The sequence below is a fragment of the Pezoporus wallicus genome, unplaced genomic scaffold (genome assembly GCF_028554395.1).
Source record: "Pezoporus wallicus isolate ANWC-B61680 ecotype Strahan unplaced genomic scaffold, APGP_CSIRO_Pwel_v1 contig_4684, whole genome shotgun sequence".
In the NCBI taxonomy this organism is placed as follows: domain Eukaryota; kingdom Metazoa; phylum Chordata; class Aves; order Psittaciformes; family Psittacidae; genus Pezoporus; species Pezoporus wallicus.
The window spans coordinates 212,405-236,729 of NW_026637499.1; the positions used below are offsets into that span (position 1 = coordinate 212,405).

Consider the following 24,325-nt stretch of genomic DNA (forward strand, 5'->3'; position numbering starts at 1 on the left):
TGTAAAGGGCATAAATTAAAAACCCCTGATTTATTTCCCCCTCTTATTTCTGAATAACCAATCTGTGGTTATTGCACTTGAAGCAGGTTTGTGAGTTACAAGATTTTAATGTGATCATTAAGAGCTATGGGGTGTTCATATACATACAGCATGTTAAGAATAACTGAAAAATCCCATGTTAGAGGTCCGGGTGATCTCCAGGATTTCCTGGTGGATGGGATGGTGCATAATATGAAGCTCACAGCAGCCTTCCAATATCTGAAAGGGGCTTACAAGGATGCCAGAGAGGGAATCTTCATCAGGGGCTGTAGTGATAAAACAAGGGGTGATGGCTTCAAAGTATAACAGGGCAAAGTTCAGGTTGGATATAAGGAAGAAGTTCTTTACTGTGCCGGTGCTGAGGCACTGGCACAGGGTGCCCAGAGAAGCTGTGGCTGCCCCATCCCTGTCAGTGTTCAAGGCCAGGTTGGACAGGGCCTTGGGCAACATGGTCTAGTGTGAGGCATCCTTGCCCATGACACAGGGTTGGAACTGGATCATCTTAATGTCCTTCCCAACCCTAACCTGTGATTCTATGGAGACAGATATTGCCCTTTTATCTGGCATAGCCATGCTGGCCACTATGGATATCAGGATAGTGGCTTTTGGTTTTGACTTGGTTTTGCTTTCCTCTGCAATACATAAACTGGCTTTACCTCACCTTTTCAAAAGGATCAGTCTTCTAGCTGGCAGTGCTGCTAATGAAAATCCTTGACAATTAATAACATCCTAGTGAATCTGCTACAATAAATCATCATTTTGCTTCATTAGAGTCCTACTGCTTGTAAATCTCAGACTTCAGTAAAGCAAGAAAAATGACTTTGAGAATTGTACATGGCATGTACCTCATGGGGTGGATTATTTATAAAGCTATTTTCAAATTTCTTTATCTTTCACAGTAAGAAAGTGACTTTGTCTTATCTGCTTATAACAGAGGAAAACTTGTAAAATGAGTCATATCTGTTGTGTTTTCTTATGCAAACTTATAGTTACTATAGCTTCCTTTATTTATTTTATTTAAAATTTGAGGGAAAAAAATGACAGCTTAATTTTTTTTGATCTTTGGCCTTTCAATTCCTGTTATGCTTTAAGTGACTTTATGCAATACCTAAACAAAACGTGCACTGAAGTCCTTGTTGCTTATTGCGTTTTACAACCTTCAAGTTTACTTGAAGTTCTCTGAAGCTTCAAAAGCCCTAATCTATGAGGTAATGAAGGATCAAAGTCTAAGGAAAAGCGGAAAAGCTCAAGTGACTTGTTAAAAATATTGACACTAGACAAACGTACATTACTGACAGTTCATACAATGCCATGACCCAGAATTACTGAGACACCTAAACTCATGCATTATGACTGCTCCTGCTTACAAACACTCAAGTATTGAAGGGGCCATGTATTTTTAGAGCATCTTGGTTCCAATTAAATACCTATTGAAGTGAAGTCTACCCTGAAGTGTTCCTCTGAGTCAGAGCAAAAGTACTGAGCACATTACAGGACTGAATTCTGAAACTTGAATTAGCATTTAACTAAAATGCTGAAATTCCTAGCTCTCTGTGCAGACATTTCATTCTCATCCGAGAAGAAAGAAAAACCCAGCCAAATTTCATAACCACTTCTCTAACCTGAGGACCTCAGTGAGTAAAAGGTCAACTAGACCCATGCATTCATGTTGCTAGAGCTGCTATGGGGGTCCCTGCTGCTGGAGTAGGATGGATGCTCTCTGCAGACCTCTGCCTTGAGCACACAGTTGAAAGGGCTGTTGTGGTCCAGCACCAGGTGAACTCACCAATAAGGAATAGGTTTGGGATTGGCGAGGCTGCAGGATCAGTTCTGTACACATGTACCTGGAGACATGCACTGTGGTGCTCTGAAGATAATACAAGACACACTCCCCACTGTGTTATGAATCAGATGTATTTATTGAGGAAAACCGATGGCCCCCGTATTTAAACTGCAATAATTAACACAGAACCATTTCATTTTACATGACATAATTATTTTAACCTTTCATTTTCTGTTGCTAAAGCCCCCAGTGAATTGTCTCACAACACAGTCGGGTTTATACATGAAAAAAATACCCTTTAAATATAAAGGTTCTGCTATACTGCACACAATTCTGCTTGCCAGAGGCAAAAGTTATGTTCTTCTACCACTGTCAAGCTTCAGGAGCTTGCTTGAAGCCCCTGGAATTACATTCATAGAAAGTATTAAGAAAATGCATAAAATTCTTATTTTTAAGAATTAAACTTATTTTTCCTCTAAAGCGTCAGCTGTAGAAATACCTATTTTCAGGTTGTTGCATGTGCCAATCACCACTAACACCCTTTGAGTTAGAATTTCTGTAGAGTTCATTTAACTGTGAAACAGGTTCAGGGTTTTTTTCCAATTCTTCATGCTGCTTTGGTTTCCTTCCTTTTCCCTCCTTTACTTTACAATTTAGTTGCTTTTTCTTATCCACTTTTATGCAGAAATAGAAACTGAAAAATAGATGCAAAGAGAGGAAGAAGCAGAATCATAGAAACCCAAGGACATTAAAAATACATAAGCTGAAGGAATGAAATTGTCAAATATTTAAACAGTTTTAGGTGAGAAAACAGTCACTTCAAACCCAAAGTACTGAATTGGTGCCTGATTCCAAAATCTTGCTTTCCCTCTATTAGGTCTGGACATGTCCAAGCAAAGCAATAAATGCTGGTGGGAACGAAAATGACCTAAGCAAATCTTATTCTTTTGCATCCATAAATTTATCAGTTTTTTACTTGCCATTTGTGTTTTTCCATACAAATCTTGCTGGAGAAGCTGTAGAAAGGGCCCATAAATTATTAGTAGAAAGAGTCCATAAATTATCAATCCACAGATTAAATGATCTTTTATTTGTCTTGAATTCATCATCTTTGCTTGACCAATCTGATAGCCGCCTATGATGGAGCGATTGGCTGGATAGATGAGAGAGAGCAGGGGATGTTGTCTACCTTGACTTCAGCAAGGCTTTTGACACTGTCTCCCATAAGATGAGTGGACAGCGAGGTGGATTGAGAACTGGCTGAATGTGGCCTCACCAGTGGAGGCCACAGAGATGATCGGGGTACTAGAGCATCTCAGGCTGCCCAGAAAGGTTGTGGAAGTATTCAAAACCCACCTGGACATGATCTCTGCAACCTACTCTGGGTGAACCTGCTTTAGCAAGGGAGTTGGACTACAGGATCTGAGGAGGTCCCATCCAACCCCAACCGTTCTGGGGTTTTGTGTTAACTGAATGAAAACTGAGGACTCCAAGGACAGGTCTGTGTAAAGACTCAGCAGTTGACTTTTATCTAGACAGCTATTTGTGGTTCTCTGACTCATCTCCTGGAAGCTCTTGCATCACACAGGCTATAGAGAGAAATAGGGATACTAAATTTAGACTCTGTCAACATGGTTGAAGGGAAATGGTGTGCGCCAATACTGTGGAATACAGCATCTCGGGAAGAACTGATGACTTTACCCATGGTTGTACAACAGCTTCGTCTTACAGCAGAGGAGGGTGGCTGCTGCCTGCAGTGAGCTCTTTGCATCCCAAAGGGGATGCTGATTGTGGAGGGGTTGCATGTGGCCCTGATGCAAATGTTGGGCTCTGGGTGCTCACCACTTCCATTCTCCTTGGAAGCACCTGGATCACTTCTTTCGTCTCTACCGTCCTCCATCCCACATCTTCAAGCTCCTGGGATCAGTACTGGAAAGGGAAACTGGGAATTTAAACTGCTTTAGCTGAGCTCCTGGGCTGGGGGGCTGGCAGCAGAATGCTGTCTTCCAAAACATATTTCCCTGTATCCTCACAATCTATAATACTCTCTTGAAATTGAACCTATTATAAGCATAAAAAGCAGAGGCTGGATGACATTTTGAGGTCACTGAGAGCAACTCCTGGTATCACAAGTGTTTGTGAGACTTTGAATATTTACAGTTATTCCTCTGACAGAAGCTGCATTTGCTTTGAGTTTTTTCCTTGCTATTCATACCAAACACAAGTTGTACCTTTTCCAGTCTTTGAAGACCAGAGAGTAAGGCCCAGCTAGAGCTCCCCCAGAGTGAAGGCTTCTTACTTATTTCACTTTTTGGTTGGTTAGTTGAGCTGTAGAATCTCTTTCTTACTTTCACTTAGGAAAAAATATAGCTGCTTGTAATTTTTGTATCTTTGTAATGCTATTACATTACAAAGAATAATAACTGGAATTTAAGAGCAAGTGGCAAAGGTTCTGCAGAATGGTGTTTGCTCTCCAAAGGAATCTGAGTGCATTAGAGGACTGCTGAGTCAGGTAGTTGCCTTGCAGAAGAAGGCTGATGCGCTATTGATCTGAGTGGGATCTTTAAAATAGGACTCCTGTGCATTTTTAGGCAACACAGAGCCCCTGGTTAGCCCATGGCACAATGAAGGATTTCTCTCTCAGTGACTGTGATATTTCCTGCCTGTAGGAAGTGCTGAGGAGAGTGAAATGAAACTAAACCAGACTTGAAGTGAGTGCAAAACTCCCGAGTCCCTCAGCAGGCAGTTGCACAGCCTAAATAATGAATCTGTGTCAGATAAGCTGTGACTGGTTTTCAGATCTGAGCTTTGAGGAGTCTGGGGTCAGACTAATTTCATGGGAGGTGTCACCAAGCCTTGTGAAGTTTAATTGCAATCCTGGTTTCAAAGTCTTGACAGTTCGGGCGAACTTCGGATCCGACTCTATCATCTAAACTAAACTTGATCTGATTTTGATTTGCTGCCCCCGGGTGAGCTTGGCTGGAAGTGAACTGCATTGACTTATCTTCCATTTAGGTCCCTATGAAAAATATTCTCTAGCAATTAACAACAGCCAGAATTAAGCCAACACCACACATTCTTTCCTACCCACCAATATACAAACAATGGCTTACATTAACACCTACAGATACTCCTTAGCCAGGCAGAAAACAGTTCAACGATGTCGCTTTTTTGGTGCCTGCAATGGACCAAGAAACCTCAACAGAGCAGACTTGCTTGTGAGATTGCCAATGCTTCCTGTTTCTGGTCAGGTTAGCAATAGAGCTTATGCACAGCAAGCCACACGTTTGCCACATCTGAGGGCAAGGGGAGGGGTTTTCAGAGTTTCTCCATGACTTCAGGGCTTTCAGTAGTGCCCCTTTCCTCATGGGCTGAGCCCTGTGGTGGGAAACAAGAGCAGGGCTTCTAGGGCTGAGGTGCTACTCAGAAGAGTGAGGACCCTCCTGTAGAAAAGCTTATCTGCTGCATGTGGTGAAGATAAGACCATGGAAATGGGTTGTTCCCCAAAGTGAATTGCTGCTGATGTTGCTGAAAGGACCACACTGTGTGAAGAGTCAGTTTGGACTCCTTTGCAGTACAGGATTTTTGTCCAAAATGACCTTCTTCAAAACACTAGGAAATAAGCAAAGGCAAAAGGATGAAAGAGTGAAGTGTCTTGGAGTCTGCCAGGAAGCATGGAGGCTGCTGCTGGCTCAGGGTCTTGTTTCACTGGAAGGAATTTAACATTGTCTAACTGATGGCAAAATTGCACACTATTAATGGGCTCTCTTTATGGCTATAATTTATTCTTATTTCTCAGAGACAACAGAGTAGAGGCCAGATTGCTTTATCCTGTGGTATTAAAAAGCCTGGGGCTGAGAAGCTTAGCACTGCTTTGTTAGGATTTTCTCCATCTGGTAAAATAATAGAATAAAATCATCCTATGCAGAGCACTGATTTTTTTTTTATTTTTTTTTTTAAGAATGGTCTTTCTTTTTCTATTCAAAGCTGTTAGGAAAAGGGAGTGGGTCGTTACATGTGAGTAAATGCATATCTTCATTCATTAGCTGCCTTTTCTATATTCAGGAGCTATGATTCCTGGCTGCTGGGCTCGCTTAAACTTCTCTGGGCACCCACTGTGTGCATCGAGGTGAAGGCAGACAAAGGTTAAAAACCTTATTCATAGACTTGAAAGATTTATAGGGCCTAGGGAGGTGAGAAGACCTCAGTGGAGGTTATAATGTCATAGGCAAGATAAGCCTTTTCTGTAAGGGGAAAAGAAAGAAAGAAAACATGGATTTAGTTTTCTGGTTTCCTTTTTTCCCCACATTAATAGCAAAAGGAATTTTTGTCCTTCCCAACCCTAACCATTCTATAATTCTATGTGCATCAAAACAGTATCTCTAGCAATGAATCCTGCCGATTGCTCATGAGCGCTTTGAAAGTTTCTTGTGTATTTTGAAGTCAGCTGGTCAATGGGATGAAACCTCACCATGCTGTACCATCAGTTTCTGGTGACATAGCACAGTTAACAGATTACTGCTATTAGGAGTATTTTTGAGTGTGCTCATGCAAACTAAACTACCTCGGTTGACAACATCAACTAAGCTTGAATAAGAAGACACTGCGTTTCTGAAGCTAGAAACTAAATCTGTGACTAAATATTTTGATGTGAACAGTCCACTGATCTCTAGACGTGTAAAGGAAAGAAGATACAAGAACACAAGGGGAAAAACTTGAATACTAGTGAAAATAGACCCTAGTAGGATCTCAGGGATGAAGGGAAAAGAGAAAGCAGTGAACTGGTACCAGCTTTTGTAACTTTTTGATCCTATCTTCACACTGTAATAATTAAATCTCAAATACACACCCGTGTTACTGCAATTCATAGACTAAGAGAGCCTGAGATTACTCTTTAATCCTTCATTATCTAAGGATTCAACTAAACCAAAGAAGCTCAGATAATATCTGTCCTCTGGACTGCACAAACTCCACAGCTCCTGGCTGAGAGCCAAGCCTGAAGTTGTTTTTGGGAAAGTCTGGACCTCAGATATAAATCTTGGCTTTTCAGAAGGTGAAAGCATTAGAGGTGTCTTTCCACACCAGTGTGGCCTGCTGTCATGCAGGGCTCTGTCAAACAGGCAGGACAGGATTCAAGGAAAACATACAGTGATGAGCTTAGCTATGTGGCTAGATCTGCAACTAGATTACTGTTCTAATATTTGTTATGAAAAGGTCTAGCAACCCCAGGTGAGACCAGAGACTGAGCATTGCGCATATACACAGTCTCTGCCCCAAACAGCTTAATATTTAAATTGAAAAGATGGTTAAATAGTGAAAAAGAAGGCACTTGGAAATAAATTGCACAAAGTCCATAGCAGGATGCAGCACAGAAATATCCTGTAAATCCCCTATCTTCTGTGTCTTGTCCCAGAGTTTTAGCTTGAAAGTCAATAATACCATTGCCTTTGCTTTCATACATTCTATCCATAAACCTACTCCAGAGTTACGGTTTCAAGGTTCTTGTAAAGAAAACCCAGATTACAAGCTTTGATTGTTAGTTTTTTGGTAAGTCCATGTCAAAATACTACTCCATAAAATTCAGTTAAAAAGATTCCCCCATCTCCTGAGCACAGGCACCTTGCCAATGGTCCATTACCCAACAAGTCTCAATATTGTGTATTCTTCCCATAATCTGGTTATGTTTTAATCTGGGTTTACACAGTATTGCTTTGAGGAACCATTGTCAGGTATGTGGGTTGTATACTGGGTAGTCCAACAACAATCCAACCCCAAATCACACCAGAAGAATCTGTCAGGTGTGGGTTTTGCAGTGTTTTAGGGTTTGTTCTGGGATACTCACAAAGCTCCTAAAGGTGTTGCCTAATAAAAACAGACTACTCTCGTTCGGGGAAAGATCAATCTGGGCAGCAGTGGGAAGTCAGAGAGCTGCTCACATGTCATCACTGTACCTCAAGACCCCAAGAACGTTTTCATTGGGAAGAAAAATTTCATTTAAGAATTTAGGATGATTGAGTGTTACTGATACTCGGTCCTTCACATTCAGGGGTGTCAAATGGAGCTGGAACAAGGTCTTAAAAGTCTTTTTGTGGCACGTTTCGGAGGCGCACCATGTGGATAACGTTTGCCTGTTGACTTGGTCATTCACAAGGAGCTCTATCTTGAGGTCGGTGGGACTGTTTGACCAGCTGGGGAAATAAAAGTTCAAGTGGCAATAGATCAAGTAGAGGCCTTGTTTCTTTATCACCAGCTCTTCTCTCTTGCACTGGATGTCTTCACAAATGCCCTTCTCAACCAAGCTCAGTTTTGAACTGTTTACTTGCTTGAACACTAGAAAGGAAAGCAAACAAACTTTAAAATGAGCTGCTGAACTCTACTGACCTGAATTCAGCCTTAGGTGACCTGCAGCAGTGTGTTTCCTGATAAACAGATACCTCTTCAGTGGTTTTCCCATAGGAAGCTCCAAAACAAGGCCCTGGCCAGATGACTGGGAGTTCACACATGGAAGTGGGGTGTTAGAGAGTTCCAAGGACCTACAGAGCCCTTGGGAAACCCAGGGAGATGCAGTTAAAATGGCCTTCTGCAATACTTGAATGGAAATAACAGAGGTGTATTCATGTGTTTGTGTGCAGAAGGTATCTACTTATTGATTTTTCCTTATCAAGTTAAAAACCAGAATTTCTGTGGCCAGAGAGGGGCTTTACCCAAGACACCCGCATTTCAGGAACGCTAGGAATGTTTTTACCTATAAAATATCCATTAGGTCAAAAAGCCACTTGCCACTAAGCCCAGTTTGAGTAGCAAACAGCCTGCTCTTCAACCACCTCTCCTTGCCAACACTGAACTCCCCACTGACCTCTCATGTACGCAGCCGCTCCCTCGGTCGGGACGTTCTGTAGGATTCTTAAATAGTCTTCGGAGGTGTTCCCTGAGGGAAACAACAGATTAAGTGACCACTCGTGCTGGTTTTGTACTGTAAAAAGCTGTCAGCGTTTGGCATCTCATGTGTTTGCTAGAACTGTGCTATGGACAAATCCCACAGCAGCAGCTCCAAAGCAACAAGCAACAGTAGCTTGAGTAGCATGCAGGAGAGCTGATTATTCCTCTGTTATTTTGTGATTGTATAGAGCAGTTTGCCCTGTCCTGTGCAGCCCACAGGCACACGGATACAGGGACAAGATACAGGCTCAGAAAAGCAGCGTATATCCCAGTGTTTGCAACCAGACAGGGTGGATGGTTATTTCTCATTGCTCTGGCTCTTCTTTACATCTCCCGGCTGTGCTTGCAACTCCCTCTCCCATGGTATACAATGACTGTGGAAATCCTGTGACTCAGTTGATAACATCACTATTAGAGTCACTCATCTCCAGCATCTCTGAAGGATGGGTTAATACACCAAACTAAGTTCTAGTACATCTTGGTGCTACTCCATGACATCAGATAACATATTTCATGTTCCTTACATGAATGAGAAGGAGTCAACTAAATGCAGTGAGGCAAGGATCTGAAGTTTTACAGGATTCCTTAAACTAAGGGTCAAAAAAAGAATTCAGATCTCTAGACCCTTGCATTATCTGCATGGCCAGATTTCTAAGAAGCACTTGGTCAGGAGGGATAGATCAGGGAGAAGCTGGTCCCCTCAAGTCCCCCTTGTTGGTGATTTGTAAAGTTGCACCCTCTGCACTCACTGTTGGAGAAGGAGGCTGAGGATGTCTTGAAAGAATTGCAATCTGTCTCTGTTTTTAGCAGTTTAAACACTTTAGAGGGAAACAGGTTGTCACTGCACTCCAAGATTGAGCAAGTCACATATCAAAGTCCCTTGACCATGCTGGAAATCCCCAAAGAAAAACCAAAGCCAACTTTCCTGATATTAGTCATGTCAATGTAGTGTTGTAGTGATGTGGAGAGAGGTCATAGGGTAGGAGAAAACCCTTCTGGCCCTTATTTCCAACTGAAGCTGTTAGGGTGGTAACAGCAGTCTCTGGTCATGCATAATCAGCACCCTGAGCCCGCTCCCACTACAAGCGTCCTGCAAGAAGGACAGAAACTCAGTGGCATTTAGAGAGTTCACCCTATAAAACAGAAAATCCCCTGCTGCTCAAGCAGCCTTTGGGAGTTGCAGCCTTGCAGTGTCTCCTGAAGCAAGCAAAATGCTGTACATACAGGTACTGAAGCTGAGAAAGCAAAAATCTCTACAGTCTAAACATGAAATATCTACTTCTGAAGAGCCCACCATCATGGCACTTGTGACTAACAACTCACAGTTTCATTAGTGTTGCACTGGGACAATTCCAAGCTGGAAGAGACCAGATTTAGTTGCAGAAGGCCAAACTGCAGTCAGATAGAGCTGCAAATCTGGAAGGGCTTGTTTGCTTCACCGGCTTTAGCCTGGTTTACTCCAGGGTAGCAAGGATGGCACCTGTATTACAGTACTTTCTACAAACAGCCTGATGTAACCAGGAGCCCCAGCAGTCATGAGCTGTCTCGAGAGAGTCTTGGCATCACTCAAGACTCGCCCCTCACTGAGCTAGCCGTGCTTTGCATTTCCAAAGCTGTACTTACATTTATTGATGTCAGCAAGTTGTGTGTGTGTGTGTGTATAAAGCACTTATTTGATGACATCAGCTGTGTTTCTGAGAAGGCAAGTTATGGAAAAAGATGTGACATTTCCGGCTCTCACTTTGCTAAGGCAGCTAATAACTATTTTCTTGTTTTATTTCTCAAGGAGCAAAGTAGCATTTTGGCACCAGCCAAGAGAGGCAGAAATTACTCCAGTTTCAGGCCTGATTGATGCATATATTCAATCATATCCTCTAATTTGCTTTGCACTGGTAATTGTAAATCTGAAGTAATCCCACTGAAGTCAATAGGATTATATGACTTAAAAAAAAACAAGAGGAAGAGGAAAAGTAAAGTCACATTCAGGATGAAATACCAAGGAGACCTCACTGGTTTTGTTGTCTGACAGTGTAGACTAGGCTGTTTTAAGGAAGCCTGCTAGTAAGAAAGGAGTCTTAGTAGAAAGCCATTTAGACTATTTTGCCCTAAAGAAAGTACCAGGAGATAATTCACTCTTGTCTTCCTCATCCCTTTACCATAGGATGAGCATCCAGAGGGTGCAACCATGAGGAAAAGGCCCAGACTGTTTCTGTGAGCTTAGTGCAGCTTTTTCTCACTGAGCCAAAGGGGACTTTGAAATGGGACTCAGAGGAGCTGCAGCCTCACCTGCACTGCAAAATGGAAGGAGCCTCATCATAGAACCATGGAATGGACAGGGTTGAAGGGACCTTAAAGCTCCTCCAGCTCCAACCCCTGCCACGGGCAGGGACCCCTTCCACCAGAGCAGCTTGCTCCAAGCCCCTGTGTCCAACCTGGCCTTGAACACTGCCAGGGATGGGGCAGCCACAGCTTCTCTGGGCACCCTGTGCCAGCGCCTCAGCACCCTCACAGGGAAGAGCTTCTGCCTAAGAGCTCATCTCAGTCTCCCCTCTGGCAGGTTAAAGCCATTCCCCTTGGCCTGTCCTTACAGGCCCTTGTCCAAAGCCCCTCTCCAGGTTTCCTGTAGACAAACAAGAAACATCAAAACACAGCAGGACCCTGTCCAGCCAGGAGGAACCCAAGGTCTGTGGGACACGTGGATCTATGGGCTACGGCCAGCCAGGTGCAAGATGTTGCACTCCTGATGCCTGATGCCACCATCCCTGTGATGCCTGTGGAAATCTCCTCACTGCCTCAGTTTTCCCAACTTTCAGTTGAGTATAATGGGAGCACAGACAAAGGGCGGTGAAACCAGCAGCTGAAAGTGGCATGCCACAGTGCAAAAACTTGCTACTCTGACATGGAAAGCCCCTCAAATGTGATTTCTGAAGCTTGTCTTAGTAGCTGTCATCTCTTACTATGGGATTCCTCTGCAGCATCTATGTCATTACAACTAGCTGGAGGCTGAGTGTGAGCAGGCACAAAAGCAGGACAAGAACCTGAACTTATTTTATGAAGTAAAGAAGTACAGGCTGGCAACAAACAGCTTTCAATTCCTCCATACCCCGCGTTGATTTAAGTGCTTGTAAAATTAGGCAAGATGATTTCGCACCTCTGTCAGCACGCTAGAGCTAGCAGAACTTGCTTAATGCTGTGTCTCAGCAGCTGTTGTAAGAAGTCCCTGTAGCTGTCTTAAGCTCTCTCCTTCCAGTTCAGTGTCCTGCAAACAGCTGCTTGTTGGCACTGATGGACTGTGCCAGCTGAGCGATGCTGTCACACATGTACCAAGTGCCTTTGGTCCTTGAGAGCCCAAGGACTGTCACTCTGATCCTGTGCATTGAAATGGCGCTGAACTCACTGCCAATTTTACCTTCTTCCAAAAGTCATAAACTTTAGAAGTATCCGTTTCTGTCCTCCAAATTTAGGAAGCACTCAGTACAATCTCATCACTGCACACCCGATACCACAAAACATGTAGAGATAAAGGCCAAAATTATTCAGGCTTCTGTAGCCTAAGGCCACATAATTTCATGAGCTGTTAATCTCTCCATATATGTATTAATCTCTAACTTGCATTTTAAGTATTGGAGAGGTGGAAGATCTAACATTCTGCATCTTGAGCAATACTGATAATCTCATTATGAATTAAGAAAGCAAACAGCCCCCTTTATGACTACCTGGAATCTGCCTAGCTGCAGTTTGCTCTGGATGCTGGCCCCAGAGGTTGCCTGTGCTCTCTTTCTAGCATTTGCAAACCCAGGCTTGGCAAAATGTTTCAAACTGAGAAACAGCTCATTGCCCTCATCTCAGAGCAGACGGAACCTCATACAGTTCCACATATATGCACACAAACACATACGTATGCTGAAGCTGAGAAAGCAAAAATCTCTACAGTCTAAACATGAAATATCTACTTCTGAAGAACCCACCATCATGGCACTTGTGACTAACAACTCACAGTTTCATTAGTGTTGCACTGGGACAGTTCCAAGCTGGAAGAGACCAGATTTAGTTGCAGAAGGCCAAACTGCAGTCAGATAGAGCTGCAAATCTGGAAGGGCTTGTTTGCTTCACCGGCTTTAGCCTGGTTTACTCCAGGGTAGCAAGGATGGGAATGGCACCTGTATTACAGTACTTTCTCAAAGCCAGAGTTTTATTTGAGAACCTATTTCCCATTGAAACTGTGAATGGGGTGTGGGGTTTCCTTTCCTGCTCTTCCCACCAACTGCCAATGGATCTTACCACCAGAAAAAGATACCTGTAAACAGTGTGTGAGCGTGTGCTTATGCAGCTGCAGGGTTTTCCTTTTATAAATAAGATGTTTTGATATTTTGTCTTTGCAGCTCAAAATAACAAGAAAAGCCATCCGGGCAGGATTACATTTATAGGGAAATGAGGCTTGGAGAAGACAGCAAGGAGCTGATGAAGGCTGAACCTCTCCAGATGTTGTCAGGTGATAAATTTCTCTGTGACTTAGATTTCCCTCTAAAAAATGAACCCTACAATAACACCTGTCTCTCCCATATTAATGTATGATTTGATATTTATGAAATGTGGATGAGTTCCATCTCTCATCCAAATGTGGATGACAGAAATATTTTCCACAGGAAGAACATTTCACAAACAAAATTCATGATGAATTTCAGTCTTTCCCCCTGTTGCTCAGGTACTCCACTGACAACAGCACAGAGGATCGGAGGAGACGTGCCTTTTTTCGCACAGACATTTAGGTGATACTGCATCGTGCTTGGGGATACCTGCAAACCCATCCATTGAGGACTAAATGATGAGTCAGGAATGTAAACCTGTAGATCTGCTTTAGTGCCCACTGGCATTTAGCTATTCATACAACATAATCTCATTGGGGATCTAAATGAAATCATTGTGGGTTTCCTGCTTTAATATTACAGGATTAACTCCAAGATGTAGCTGTGTTCAGACCACCGTCCCTTTGTGCTACAAAGCAATCTCTGCCTTAGTGAACCCTAGCTGTTCCCACTAGCGCAGTCCTGCATCCTCCACTCGCATCTTTGAGATGTTTCACACCAGTAGGTACCAACACAGGGCTGGAGCAAGGCTGAGCAGCCAGCTGGCAACTCAGCAACACTAACTTTTTGATAGCTTGCCAGTTTTTACAATGCAGGGCTTGGAAGCCCTGGTTTGAACAGGGTAGGTACAAAATACATCCAAACCACTCCACAAGCATCAGGGCTGCCTGAGAGGCAGACCCAAATCCAAACCTAAATCCACAGCAACTTCAGCCTCACCACAGTTCCCTGCAATATCTCTTATGCTTCTGTTTCTTCCTATTCCACAACTGCTGCTTGGGACCTTGCAATGGTCACCACAGCTCCTTGCTTAGAAATCAGCAAGCAGTGCCTGGCAGCACATGGTAGAGCTCCCTGCTAAGGGAACCTCAGTAAAGTACCCACTGGGATGTATTAACCCATTAGCCCTGCTCCATACATTTTAAGAGGAAAATAAAAGGCCGTTGTAATTCCCTCACTCTTCAGTGCTCTATTACCCTGCCAGAGACATACAGCAAACACTGATAGGCAGCGAGGGGGAGGCTGATAGAGCCCTTATACACATTGCAAACGGCTTTCAACTGTTCCTGTCTTGTGGGGTTTCTCTATCGTTCTCTCCTTTGTCTCTCACTAATGGCATCATCTCAGATGTAACAGCTGCTTTCAGAGCAAGAGGGTGTCTGTACTGATATTGACCCGAAGACAGAAAGGTTTCTGGCTAATGAAAACAGCATCTTGTACATTCCTGGAAAAAACACATTCCTCCTGCCTGGCACCTGCCCACTAGTGAGGAGGAGAAAAAGCAATTGGCATAGGTTGCATGGTATAAAATACGTACATATATATGTATACGTGTATGTATATTGCAATGCACTTTTGGGTTAGTGAGATCATTCCTCCCTGCCCTGGGAATACCAGTATCGCTGGTCAATGCTTTGCTTTGAAAAACACTGACCTACAGATACAGCATCTGTGACTCTTCCTCTGTCATTGACCAGGGTCCACACCCACAGCTTTCACTATCTCCTCCTAATGGTGGTAAAACAGCCATGAAAACCAGCACAGTTCTGGTGACATCTCTGAGTTTATGCTGGTTTAAAGAGAGAGGCTCTGCTCCGGGGTCCATACCACCTTCCAGTGCTGGGGACTTTCCACCATCTCGGGGGACCAAGAGCAGAGAGGCTGATGCCTTGCAGCCCACTGGGTTTGCAAAGCTCCTTTTTGGGCGCCTTTTGGGATGCATTAGAGTAGGGCTGTGTTCAGAAGCTGCTTTATTTCTGAGGAACTTTTCATGCACAATAAACCACTAAAAAACTTAAGAAAGACTTACAAAGTTGTAAGGAGCTACTTTGGTTGATAGAAAGCAGTATGTGCTTAGGATGTCCTGGGGAAAAGAAAATCCCCCCAGATTACAGGAATTTTAAAACAGAAAAAAAGATGGTCAGGCACGATGGGAAGTTCTCAGGAAGGACATGCAGCGACTACCTTGAGACTTGTGAGCTATGAAACAAGCCCAATACAGAAGAGTATCAGATTAAAAGATTATCCAAGGCTGAAATGTTAAAATGTGAGTAATTGGCTTATTTGGGATGCTGGGCAATATTTGCCTTACAGATGAGACAGATCACATGTACTGTTTAGGTATCTTACCTGTCTTGAATGGTTTTGCAATGCCTTCTGTGGCAGGATCCACTGCCTGAAAAAGAAGCAAAGAAAGGATGGTTATTCCATGAGTTACATCCATCTTCAAGTACAACCTTGCTTTAAAAGTGGATTGTAATAGTTTCTATTGCATGCCATGTAGGCAATACAGAGCCTGATGTGCAGGGAGCCAGTGCCAGCTGCTACAGAGCTTATGGGTCCTATAAGGCCTCACAGGTGAGTGAGGGATTCCTGTGGAGCAAACAGCTCTGGGAAGCTCTCTGCCGATCCTCCAAAAATTACCCTCAGGCGTACCTCATCACAGCCCTTTTTTTCTAATGTAGAAAATCTAAATTTCTAACAGAGAAAGCAATTCTCTCAGTGCAGTTGGGTTTTTGAAGCCCTGGAAACCTCACTCTGTGGCTTGCAAAGCTTGAAGAGAGCAGGACAGAATGGGACTTGTAGCCCTAGAAAGTCAATATCTGCCCCCAGGAAGCTAGTAGCTGGATGAAAGTAAAAGATGTAGAGCCCAAGGTGGGAGAGTGATGGTGTTGTCCTGCTTCACCTCCCTCCTACTCCTTGCTGGGATGCAAACCCACTGTTCAGAATAGGCAGTTGTCCTCAGTCAGCGTGGCCTGAGAACATCTCGGGAAACAAGCTCCAAGTGAGGAATATGGTAGGCTTCATTGTGGTCTTGCTTCTATTTCATCACACCTCTGTGCCATCCAAAGGTACAACCCTGAAACCTGTGCTCGCTTGCGTATTACCTCCACACAAGTGAAGTCACTGACAGCTTGTAAACACCCAGCAATTGCCCTCAGGGAGCAAAGAAATTCTTCCAACAGGAATTAAAGATACTGAGGAAAGATACTGAGAGTGCCTGAGTGCTTGAAACTCTGTCATATTCCTGCACTCACTAACGCAGGCAGTCCCATGGTGACTTCAGTATCAGGGAGAGGTTTTTCCTCAGGCTAGCCTAAACCAGCTCCTCTTATGTGGATACCAATTACCTGGGCTAGTTGTGTAATCGAATGAGGCCAGGCCTTATTTAGCATGGAATCATAGAATTGTATGATATCTGGAGTTGGAAGGGACCCTGAAGGATCAAGTCCAACTTTCTGCTCCTCACAGGACTACCTAAAATTTAGTTAAATGACTAAAAGCATTGTACAGGTGTTCCCTGAGCTCTGACAAGCTTGGTGCTGTGAACACTCTCCTGGGGAGCCTGTTTCAGTGGCATCTATATGCCCAAAAAGAAATTTGGGAAGCTGGTACCAGATTTAGCAGAACAGTAATATCTCCTTAGAGAAATGAGGCACACCATGTATGTGGTGGGAGACAACTTCACAGTGGTCCATAAGCACTATTTCCATGTGTAAATAGGATAACACACGGAGAAGGAAGATGGTTGGACAGTGAGAGAAGTCAGATTGTGTGTATTTGTTGTATTTAATGTTCTAGCCTTCAGTATTTTAATTAGACATTGGCCTAATGTGGCTATGTTTTCAACCGTGGCTGAAGAGTCAAGCCGCATCTGCTTCCAGCAAAGCAGCACTATCTTTCGGTCTAATACCAAAATGCTGTGTCCTGCAGACAGATGGCATAGGCGCTTCATGATGTGGGTATCTGTAATACGTGATTTGTTCATTTTCTCTCCCCACACCCATGTACGACAGGGGAGAAGTTATTTGTGGAGATAATAATTCTCCAGGTTATCTTCCTAAACTGGGCAGGAAGGTCTTTGGGTTAGAAGAATAGGAACCTGAAGCTGTAGTTTGGAAAACCAGGCATTTCCGAGCTCCTCCCTTGCAAACTTTTATGGATCCTATGCACACATATCATCAAACGTGGGACTGAGAACAGACTGCTGAAAATGCTCCCAAGGAGCATCTCAGCTCCTGTCTTGGACTCTTGCACTGGAACATCCCTCTCACATGCGCTCAGGGCGAAGGGAAGCCTTGCTTCTCAATGCTATGTATGAGCATGTCTGCCCTCTGCAGAGAGCTAAAGGCATTTCTGCATGGAGACGCTCTGTCCCCAGATACATTATGCTAAATGAAAGCAGGCAGCAGAGAAGTGTTTGGTAAACTGATTGAACCCTTTTCATCAATGAGGTGTTCATCTTGCACCTCCCTTGGAGGTGGCCTGCAGGACAAGGCTGATGGCTCGCAGCTTGCGTTGGAGTCAGGACAACAGAAACGAACTAATGTATTGTGTTCTCACCTGAGAAGTCTCCCAGGGGGTGGAAACAGCAGATACTAATGCAATTTATTTTAGTGACAATTGAATAGATATTCAAATAGAGCTTTACAGATTGCTTTGAAATATTACTGGCACTACTTCTTCCTTTTCTGACAGCAAAAACTTTGCTTGCAATGCTGTGATTTGGAATGCAAAGCGGCACGCAGCAGGAACCTAGAGAAATTCAGTTCTACAGTGCCAGCTCAGGCAGGGTGCATGACAATGAATTTCCCCCTGTGTGGAGTGAGCTGGGTGCTGCTGCTGAAGGATCTCAGTCTTTTCTCAGCAAGTAACATGGTTTGAGTTTGCTTCATTAGAGAAAATGATAATCAGGTGCCAGTGAAGGTTATTCCATTCTTCTTTTGCCTTATTTTACAAGAACTTTTCCCAGGCTGAGTCAGATTGGTGCTGCTAAAGGGACGTGTTCCGTGTTAGAACCCTGAGTAGTCATTTAACCATTTAACATACTGGAGTATGTATCTGCTTCTAGAAAGCCCAAGAAAACACACCTCCAAATCACAGCCCCTATAAACTGGCCTGGGGTCAGCTGAACAAGGTCCAGGGCTCTCCCAAGAGCATGTCCACTCAGTGGCTCTGTGGGAACAAGCTTTTTGGGCTGCTGCCCTCAAAGGAAGTTTTGCCACTTGAAGAAGAGCCTCAAGGATCTCCTGTGTCTCTTGCTCAGCCTCCAGCCATCATTACACATTTCTGGCTGAGCGGGAAGGCAGGAGGTGGCACTTGAGGTGGTTGTCCAAGAGGAAAAGCTAGAAACTTGACACTGAAAACACCAGGAAGTGGAGCACCGTCCCCACAGCTGATCTCGTAAGGAGTATCACATCACTGCAGGATGGAGACGGGAGGTGGCTGCTACGTTTTTGCAAGGAACAAGGGATGGGACAAGAGGAAACGGCCTCAAGCTGCCCCAGGGCAGGTTTAGATGGAGCTGAGGAACAATTCCTGCCCCAGAGGGTGCTCAGGCATTGGAACAGGCTGCCCAGGGCAGGGCTGCAGTCACCGTCCCTGCAAGTGTTCACACAGCGTGGAGACGAGGCCTCAGTGCCATGGGTTAGTGGTGGCCTTGGCAGTGCTGGGGAGCAGTTTGACTTCATAGTCTTAAAGGCCTTTTCCAACCTCACTGATTCTATGAAACAGAACCCTGTGTGAAATGCAGCTTTTCCAGTCCTGACAAACCCTATTAAAGTGCCCCTTCCATGCAGCAGGTGACTGTCACTGTACACAACACTGACAGCAAGCGTTGGAACAATGCATTTTCTTATCTAAAATGCCTCAGTGGTTTTCCTGTGGTGTTCAGCGAGTGGAAATCTGCTTTCGGGGCAATAGCTGGTGTTTGGGGTTTTCACCTTTTCCTATTTGTCAGGGTTGCCCGCCAGAGGGGGCCAATAGGCACCGAGTGGGGCAGTGCGTGATGGTTATCCTTGAGCAGACATAAATCACTGATAGCGTTGTTATCATACTAGGTGCTATAGGTTGTATTGTACTGGGTGCTCTAGGAGCAATTTCTGGTTACAACAGCCCCACTGCTAAAAGGATTTGACATTTTTAACTCCAGCAGCCTTGAAAACTAGATCAGCAAATGGAAGTAACTGCACTGGCTCTTGGCATTTGCCACCCTGGTGCCTTAATGGTGCTGAAAAGATTTGCCCATTCAGTTTGGAGGTTAAAAATATGAAGTCTACAAGATCCAGAGCAGTGATGGACTGTCCCAAATTACAGACTTTGGACGTTCACACAGAATTTGTTCATAGAGGTAGGTGGCTTAGGTGTCTGATACAGCATTCCTTGCAGCACAGTGTAAGATTTGCTGAGGTCTGAAAAACAAGGCGTAAAGGAAAGTTCTTGGTGTATTGGAAAATGGGGGTGTGTTTGTGAGGGTGGTAATGTGTATTTTCAATGCTGTTCGATTCAGACAAGCTCTGGAATCATAGCTGCTTTTTTTTTTTGTTTTGGTCTTTCATGTTGGATTTCCTTTTATTCAGAGCACCCAGATATTGGATGAGGCCATTGCCTTGTTTCTACACGGTTTGATTTTCACTTTCTAATGCATCATCCTTCATCTTAAACTAGGCAAGTGTAAATTCATCAAAAGGAAGACAAGCAGTGACTTGCATATACCTGCAGTGGGGGTAGGAGACTGTATGAACTGCTTGCCACCAGAAGCCTTCTCTTAATGCAGTGGTACCTGAGGCATGGGTCACAAGGGCCTGCATTGTCTCTAAGACCCATTAACCTAACACTCCTTTGAGCAGAGGAAGAGTTGCTAGCTCAGCATAGGGAGGGCATGAAGTTACCACCATTGCTCCCATGGTCAAAGACCACTCACATAATCCAGCTGACAGCATCTGGAGAGTAAAACAGATCTTCCCAAGAGGCTGATCACACAAAATGTTGGTCCTCTCTTTAGAAGTTACAAAGAAAGTTAAGCCAATTGATGATGTTCTAATCCCTTCATCAGTAAGACTCAATGTCTACAGGGCTCCAGGTACAAGAACCATCCAAACTCCATGTCGTGGAACTACTGAAGTCAATACTACACAATGCTCAGCCCAGCCACAACTGTATTTACCAAAAGAGTTTGTGCCTAGCCTTACACTGACATTGTGACCATGAGCTAAAGTAGTTTTGGAGTAAGCCCTGGAGTTTCTTGAGGAACCTGTCTCACAGAACCAACACTTGCTCCCAGGTCTGGAAGTTTAAAACCAGGCACGGATGGAGAATGACTATGATGCTTCAGAACCTGGGGGTCTTTCAGCTCCCTGAGAGCAAGAACACAAGTTATACTTTTACTGCCAAATTCCTCTCACAGTGTAAAATTGATGCTTGATTTTATTTGTGTTCCTCACACACCTCAGCTTCCTGCTTTCTCCTTCAGCCAAACTCATTACCAAAGCAGCTGCAATAATGTCATTACTCTTTTAAATGAAAAGCTTGACTCTTTCAATAATATTGTTCCTCTGGCAACTATAGTGTAACTGTGTTTATCCTGATGGAGAGGTAATTTAATGCTTACTTTCATAATAAGTATAAATGAAAGTCTCATTATATAGGGAAGCTTTGGCAATTCTGTAATTATCCAGCCTGTTATGTTAAAGAACTCCCTTAATGTCCCACTATTTGTCACTTGAAAACCCCCACGTCTCATTTTCACTGTGCCCAAACTGCTTCTCTTTTGGAAGAGCACTGATTTCAGGTAAATGTCTCCTCTCAGGTGCAACAAAGAAATATCAGTCAGGCCTTCATGGTTTCATTTCTGGGTAATGTGCATACAGAGGCACACAAATTGCACAGAGTTAATTTATTAAGAGAAAACACTGAGCTGAAAGATCGTATTTTGTTTTCCTTGGCCAACTTCCTCCAGCAGCCCCACACTGGTGCTTTTAGTCTATGAATAGTTGTGGTACTTTAGCACTTAGATATTTGCAGTAAGATTTCAAAGCCTGTAAATTGTTTAACCTGGCATTTCATTCCGGTAAAGTTCATGGCAATGCTCCTGGTAAGATTAGAAATGAGTTTTTTTGTATTCACAACCACCTGTGCCTCTTCTCTGGCTGTAACTTCTCACTGATTCCTCATTTAACCCCAGGTGCACTTGAGACCCATTTTCCTCATTTTAAGAAGGAAAAGATGTCTGTAGGTAGAGGTAACCTGTTTTTGTGAGACCCTGTGAGATCTTGCCTCACTTACATCCTCAGTCATCCCTGCTATAGCTATAGTTTTGCGTTAAAAATCCCACCCAAGAATGGGACTGACAAAAAAAAGAGAGCAGAAGGGAGCTACTCGCTACTCTGCCCACATCCACTGCCCTGGGTAGTTCAAGAGAGTTCTGCCACACCACAGCATGGTGCATCCACAGTGTCACACACAGAGATGCCTCTTGTTATATCCATTACTGAAATTCATCAGTATTTCAAAGGAATTCATGTAGACTCTAGAAACCAGACCAGACCACCTCAGAAAGTGGTCATTCTCCAAAGAAGTGAACTGAGACACATGTAGAAAGAGGTAGCAAACACTGAGGCACTACATCTTCTCTCCACCTCTTGTCCTAACTAGGCAGGACAGAGGGTCACTTGCATCTCACATTGTGAGTTTTCCACTTCCATTTACAGAGGAGGAATTGCGTGCTAGAAATTAATGTTGCCCATGGAGGAACGTTGAAAGTTCTTTTCTTTCCCTCTTTGTTTCATGGGGGTGCATTTATAAGAGGAGGCAGTGGCTGGTTTTCTGGCCACAGGATAATTTTGGGAAAGCACTACGGGGGGGGGGGGGGGAGGAGAGAAAGGGGTAGAAAGGGAGAATGAATAAAGTAAGAAATTTCTTACCATCCTCTGAACGACTAAGACCATGATGGTGGCTAATGCAAAGATGAGTAACGCAGCAAGGGTAGCGATGATGAAATACAAACATGTTCTGTTAGTGGCTCCAAGCCCCCTTGAAACGGAGTCTTCCTTCACATGCATGGCTGACTCATGCAAGTCCTTCACCTGAAAAAGTGTTTGCTCTTGTGCCGAGCCCATTCTTATATAGCTCTCAGGGTACTGCTCTGTATCTCCCCTTGATCAGGTTCAAGTTGCAGCCCATCTCTTTTCCTGGCAGGATTTTCCCCCTTCATCCTGGCTCATGTGATCCGGAAAAAAACCTTCATCACTCGTAGTACAAAAAAAGGGGGACCTGGGGGCGTGAAGCAGGATGCAGCTGTGAAGACGGGAAGGAGCTTCATGTTCTTGATCAGGGATTTTGCAGCTGCGTTCTCGGGTGCTGCATCGGAGGTTTCTGATGTCAGAGGGTGAACAGTTACCCAGATCTGCCGTCCCCCGCCCCATCACTGGCTTTCTGTGAAACAGAGAGCTGTGCAAATCCTGTTTCATTTTCTACCCAGTGCAGCTACAATTCAGTACACTGAATCACCCTGGAGCTCTGCCTTTCTGTTGCACAGGGTGATCTCTTCTTATTCCCAGCAGCGTCCCAGAGCTGTGATCTCCAGAGCTCTATGCTCAGAGGTAACCCAGGCTTTGAGTTTGGTGACTGGTGCCTGTGAAGGTCTGGAGATGTTGGGTGGGATTTTCTTTGAAGAGTGTCAGGAAGATGTTTCTGAAGTAGGAAGCATTTTCTAGACAGAGGCATAGGAGGAAAGCGGTCACACCGAAGTAGCTGAAAGCGATGATGTTAGGATGTGTCTGCAGAGGGTCTCTGTATTCACCTTCCTGCCCTGGCTTATTTGCAGCTAGCAAATTAATGCTCATTTCTATCCTGTCCACAAGCCTCTCCTCTGTCCTAGCCTGGGACTATCACCCAGCCACTGGACTTCTCATAGAACTGAAATGAGATTGCTTTCATTCCTACTTGTTTCCAGTATGGAAGGAGCAGTCTTTCCTATGTGAGATGACTCCTTGCCTTCTGGCCAGTCAAACATGAAAGACACTCCTGGTGTTTCTGAAAACTTCCACAATTAGATGTGTGTTCTCTTGTATAACATGATCAAAATGACTGGGAGTATCATTTGTCTCAGCTATTCCTGCTTTGGTAATAAAAGGGCATCAGAGAGGCCAAACAGGATTTTAGCCATGGTTCACCTGCCTCAACATCTTATTTTCAGTAGAGAGTAACAAGGGATGCCTTGGGAAGAACATCAGAACAGAAGAATAGGTATTTGTTGGTGTAATTCTCCAGTTTCCTCTGATTTGGGCTTGTGGACTTCAAAACCAGAGGTAGTACCTTTCTATTTTAATCCAATTCTTCTTTACCCCTCTGGCATTATGGAGTCCTGGGATTTTATTGTTATTACTGCTATCTTTAATCAAATCACAGCACTACAAAGGCTTATATAGATTTTCAAAGTAGTGTTTTTCAGAGCATCTGTCATCACCATGGAAACAGGCAAGATATATTCTGTGCCACTGCTTCACCACCATCACAGTAAAGAACTTGTTCCTTACACTTAACCTGAACTTTCCCTGTTTCAGTTTGAACCCATCACCCCTTGTCCTACCACTACAGTCCCTATTGAAGAGTCCCTCTCCAGCATCCTTGTAAGCCCCCTTCAGATATTGGAAGGTTGCTCTGAGGTCTCCTCACAGCTTTGCCAGGCTGAACAGCCCCAATGTTCTGAGCCTGTCTTCATGTAGGAGTTGCTTTAGCCCCTGATCATCCTCATGGCCTCCTCTGGACTTGTTCCAACAGCTCCATGTCCTTCTTATGTTGTTGCTCCCAGAACTGCACACAGTGCTGCAAGTGAGGTCCCACAAAAGCAGAGTAGAGGAGCAGGATCACCTCCTTCAACCTGCTGGTCGTGCTCCTTTTGATGAAGTCCAGGATACGGTTGGTTTCTGGGCTGCCAGCACATACTCCTGGGTCATGTTCAGTTTCATATTGACCATCACCCCCAAGTCCTTTTCTGCAGGGCTGCTCTGAATAAACTTGCTGAGAACTGAAAACCCATCCACACAGTCAATGGGAATTCATCCTTGACTGAAGTGTGTGAGAACTGAAAACCTTTCTGAAAGACATTAATGGCCAGTTCTTCAGAGATGTGTAGGTACCAGCTGCCACAGGGATGTGAAGTGCAGAAATGAAGTTTTGGAAGTTTTTGGTTTTATCC

The 24,325-nt window shown here is 44.0% G+C and overlaps 1 protein-coding gene across 1 annotated transcript; it reads right to left on the reverse strand.

Annotated features, from left to right (window-relative positions):
- Nucleotides 1-6,709: 6,709 nt before the first annotated feature.
- TNFSF8 (TNF superfamily member 8) lies at nucleotides 6,710-22,537 on the reverse strand. Its single transcript, XM_057405980.1, has 4 exons — nucleotides 22,050-22,537; nucleotides 15,478-15,523; nucleotides 8,679-8,750; nucleotides 6,710-8,152 (listed from the first exon to the last, which is right to left on the reverse strand). The coding sequence occupies exons 1-4, from the start codon at nucleotides 22,242-22,244 to the stop codon at nucleotides 7,755-7,757; spliced, it is 711 nt and encodes a 236-aa protein (XP_057261963.1). The 5' UTR covers nucleotides 22,245-22,537; the 3' UTR covers nucleotides 6,710-7,754.
- Between the last annotated feature and the right edge of the window lie 1,788 nt (nucleotides 22,538-24,325).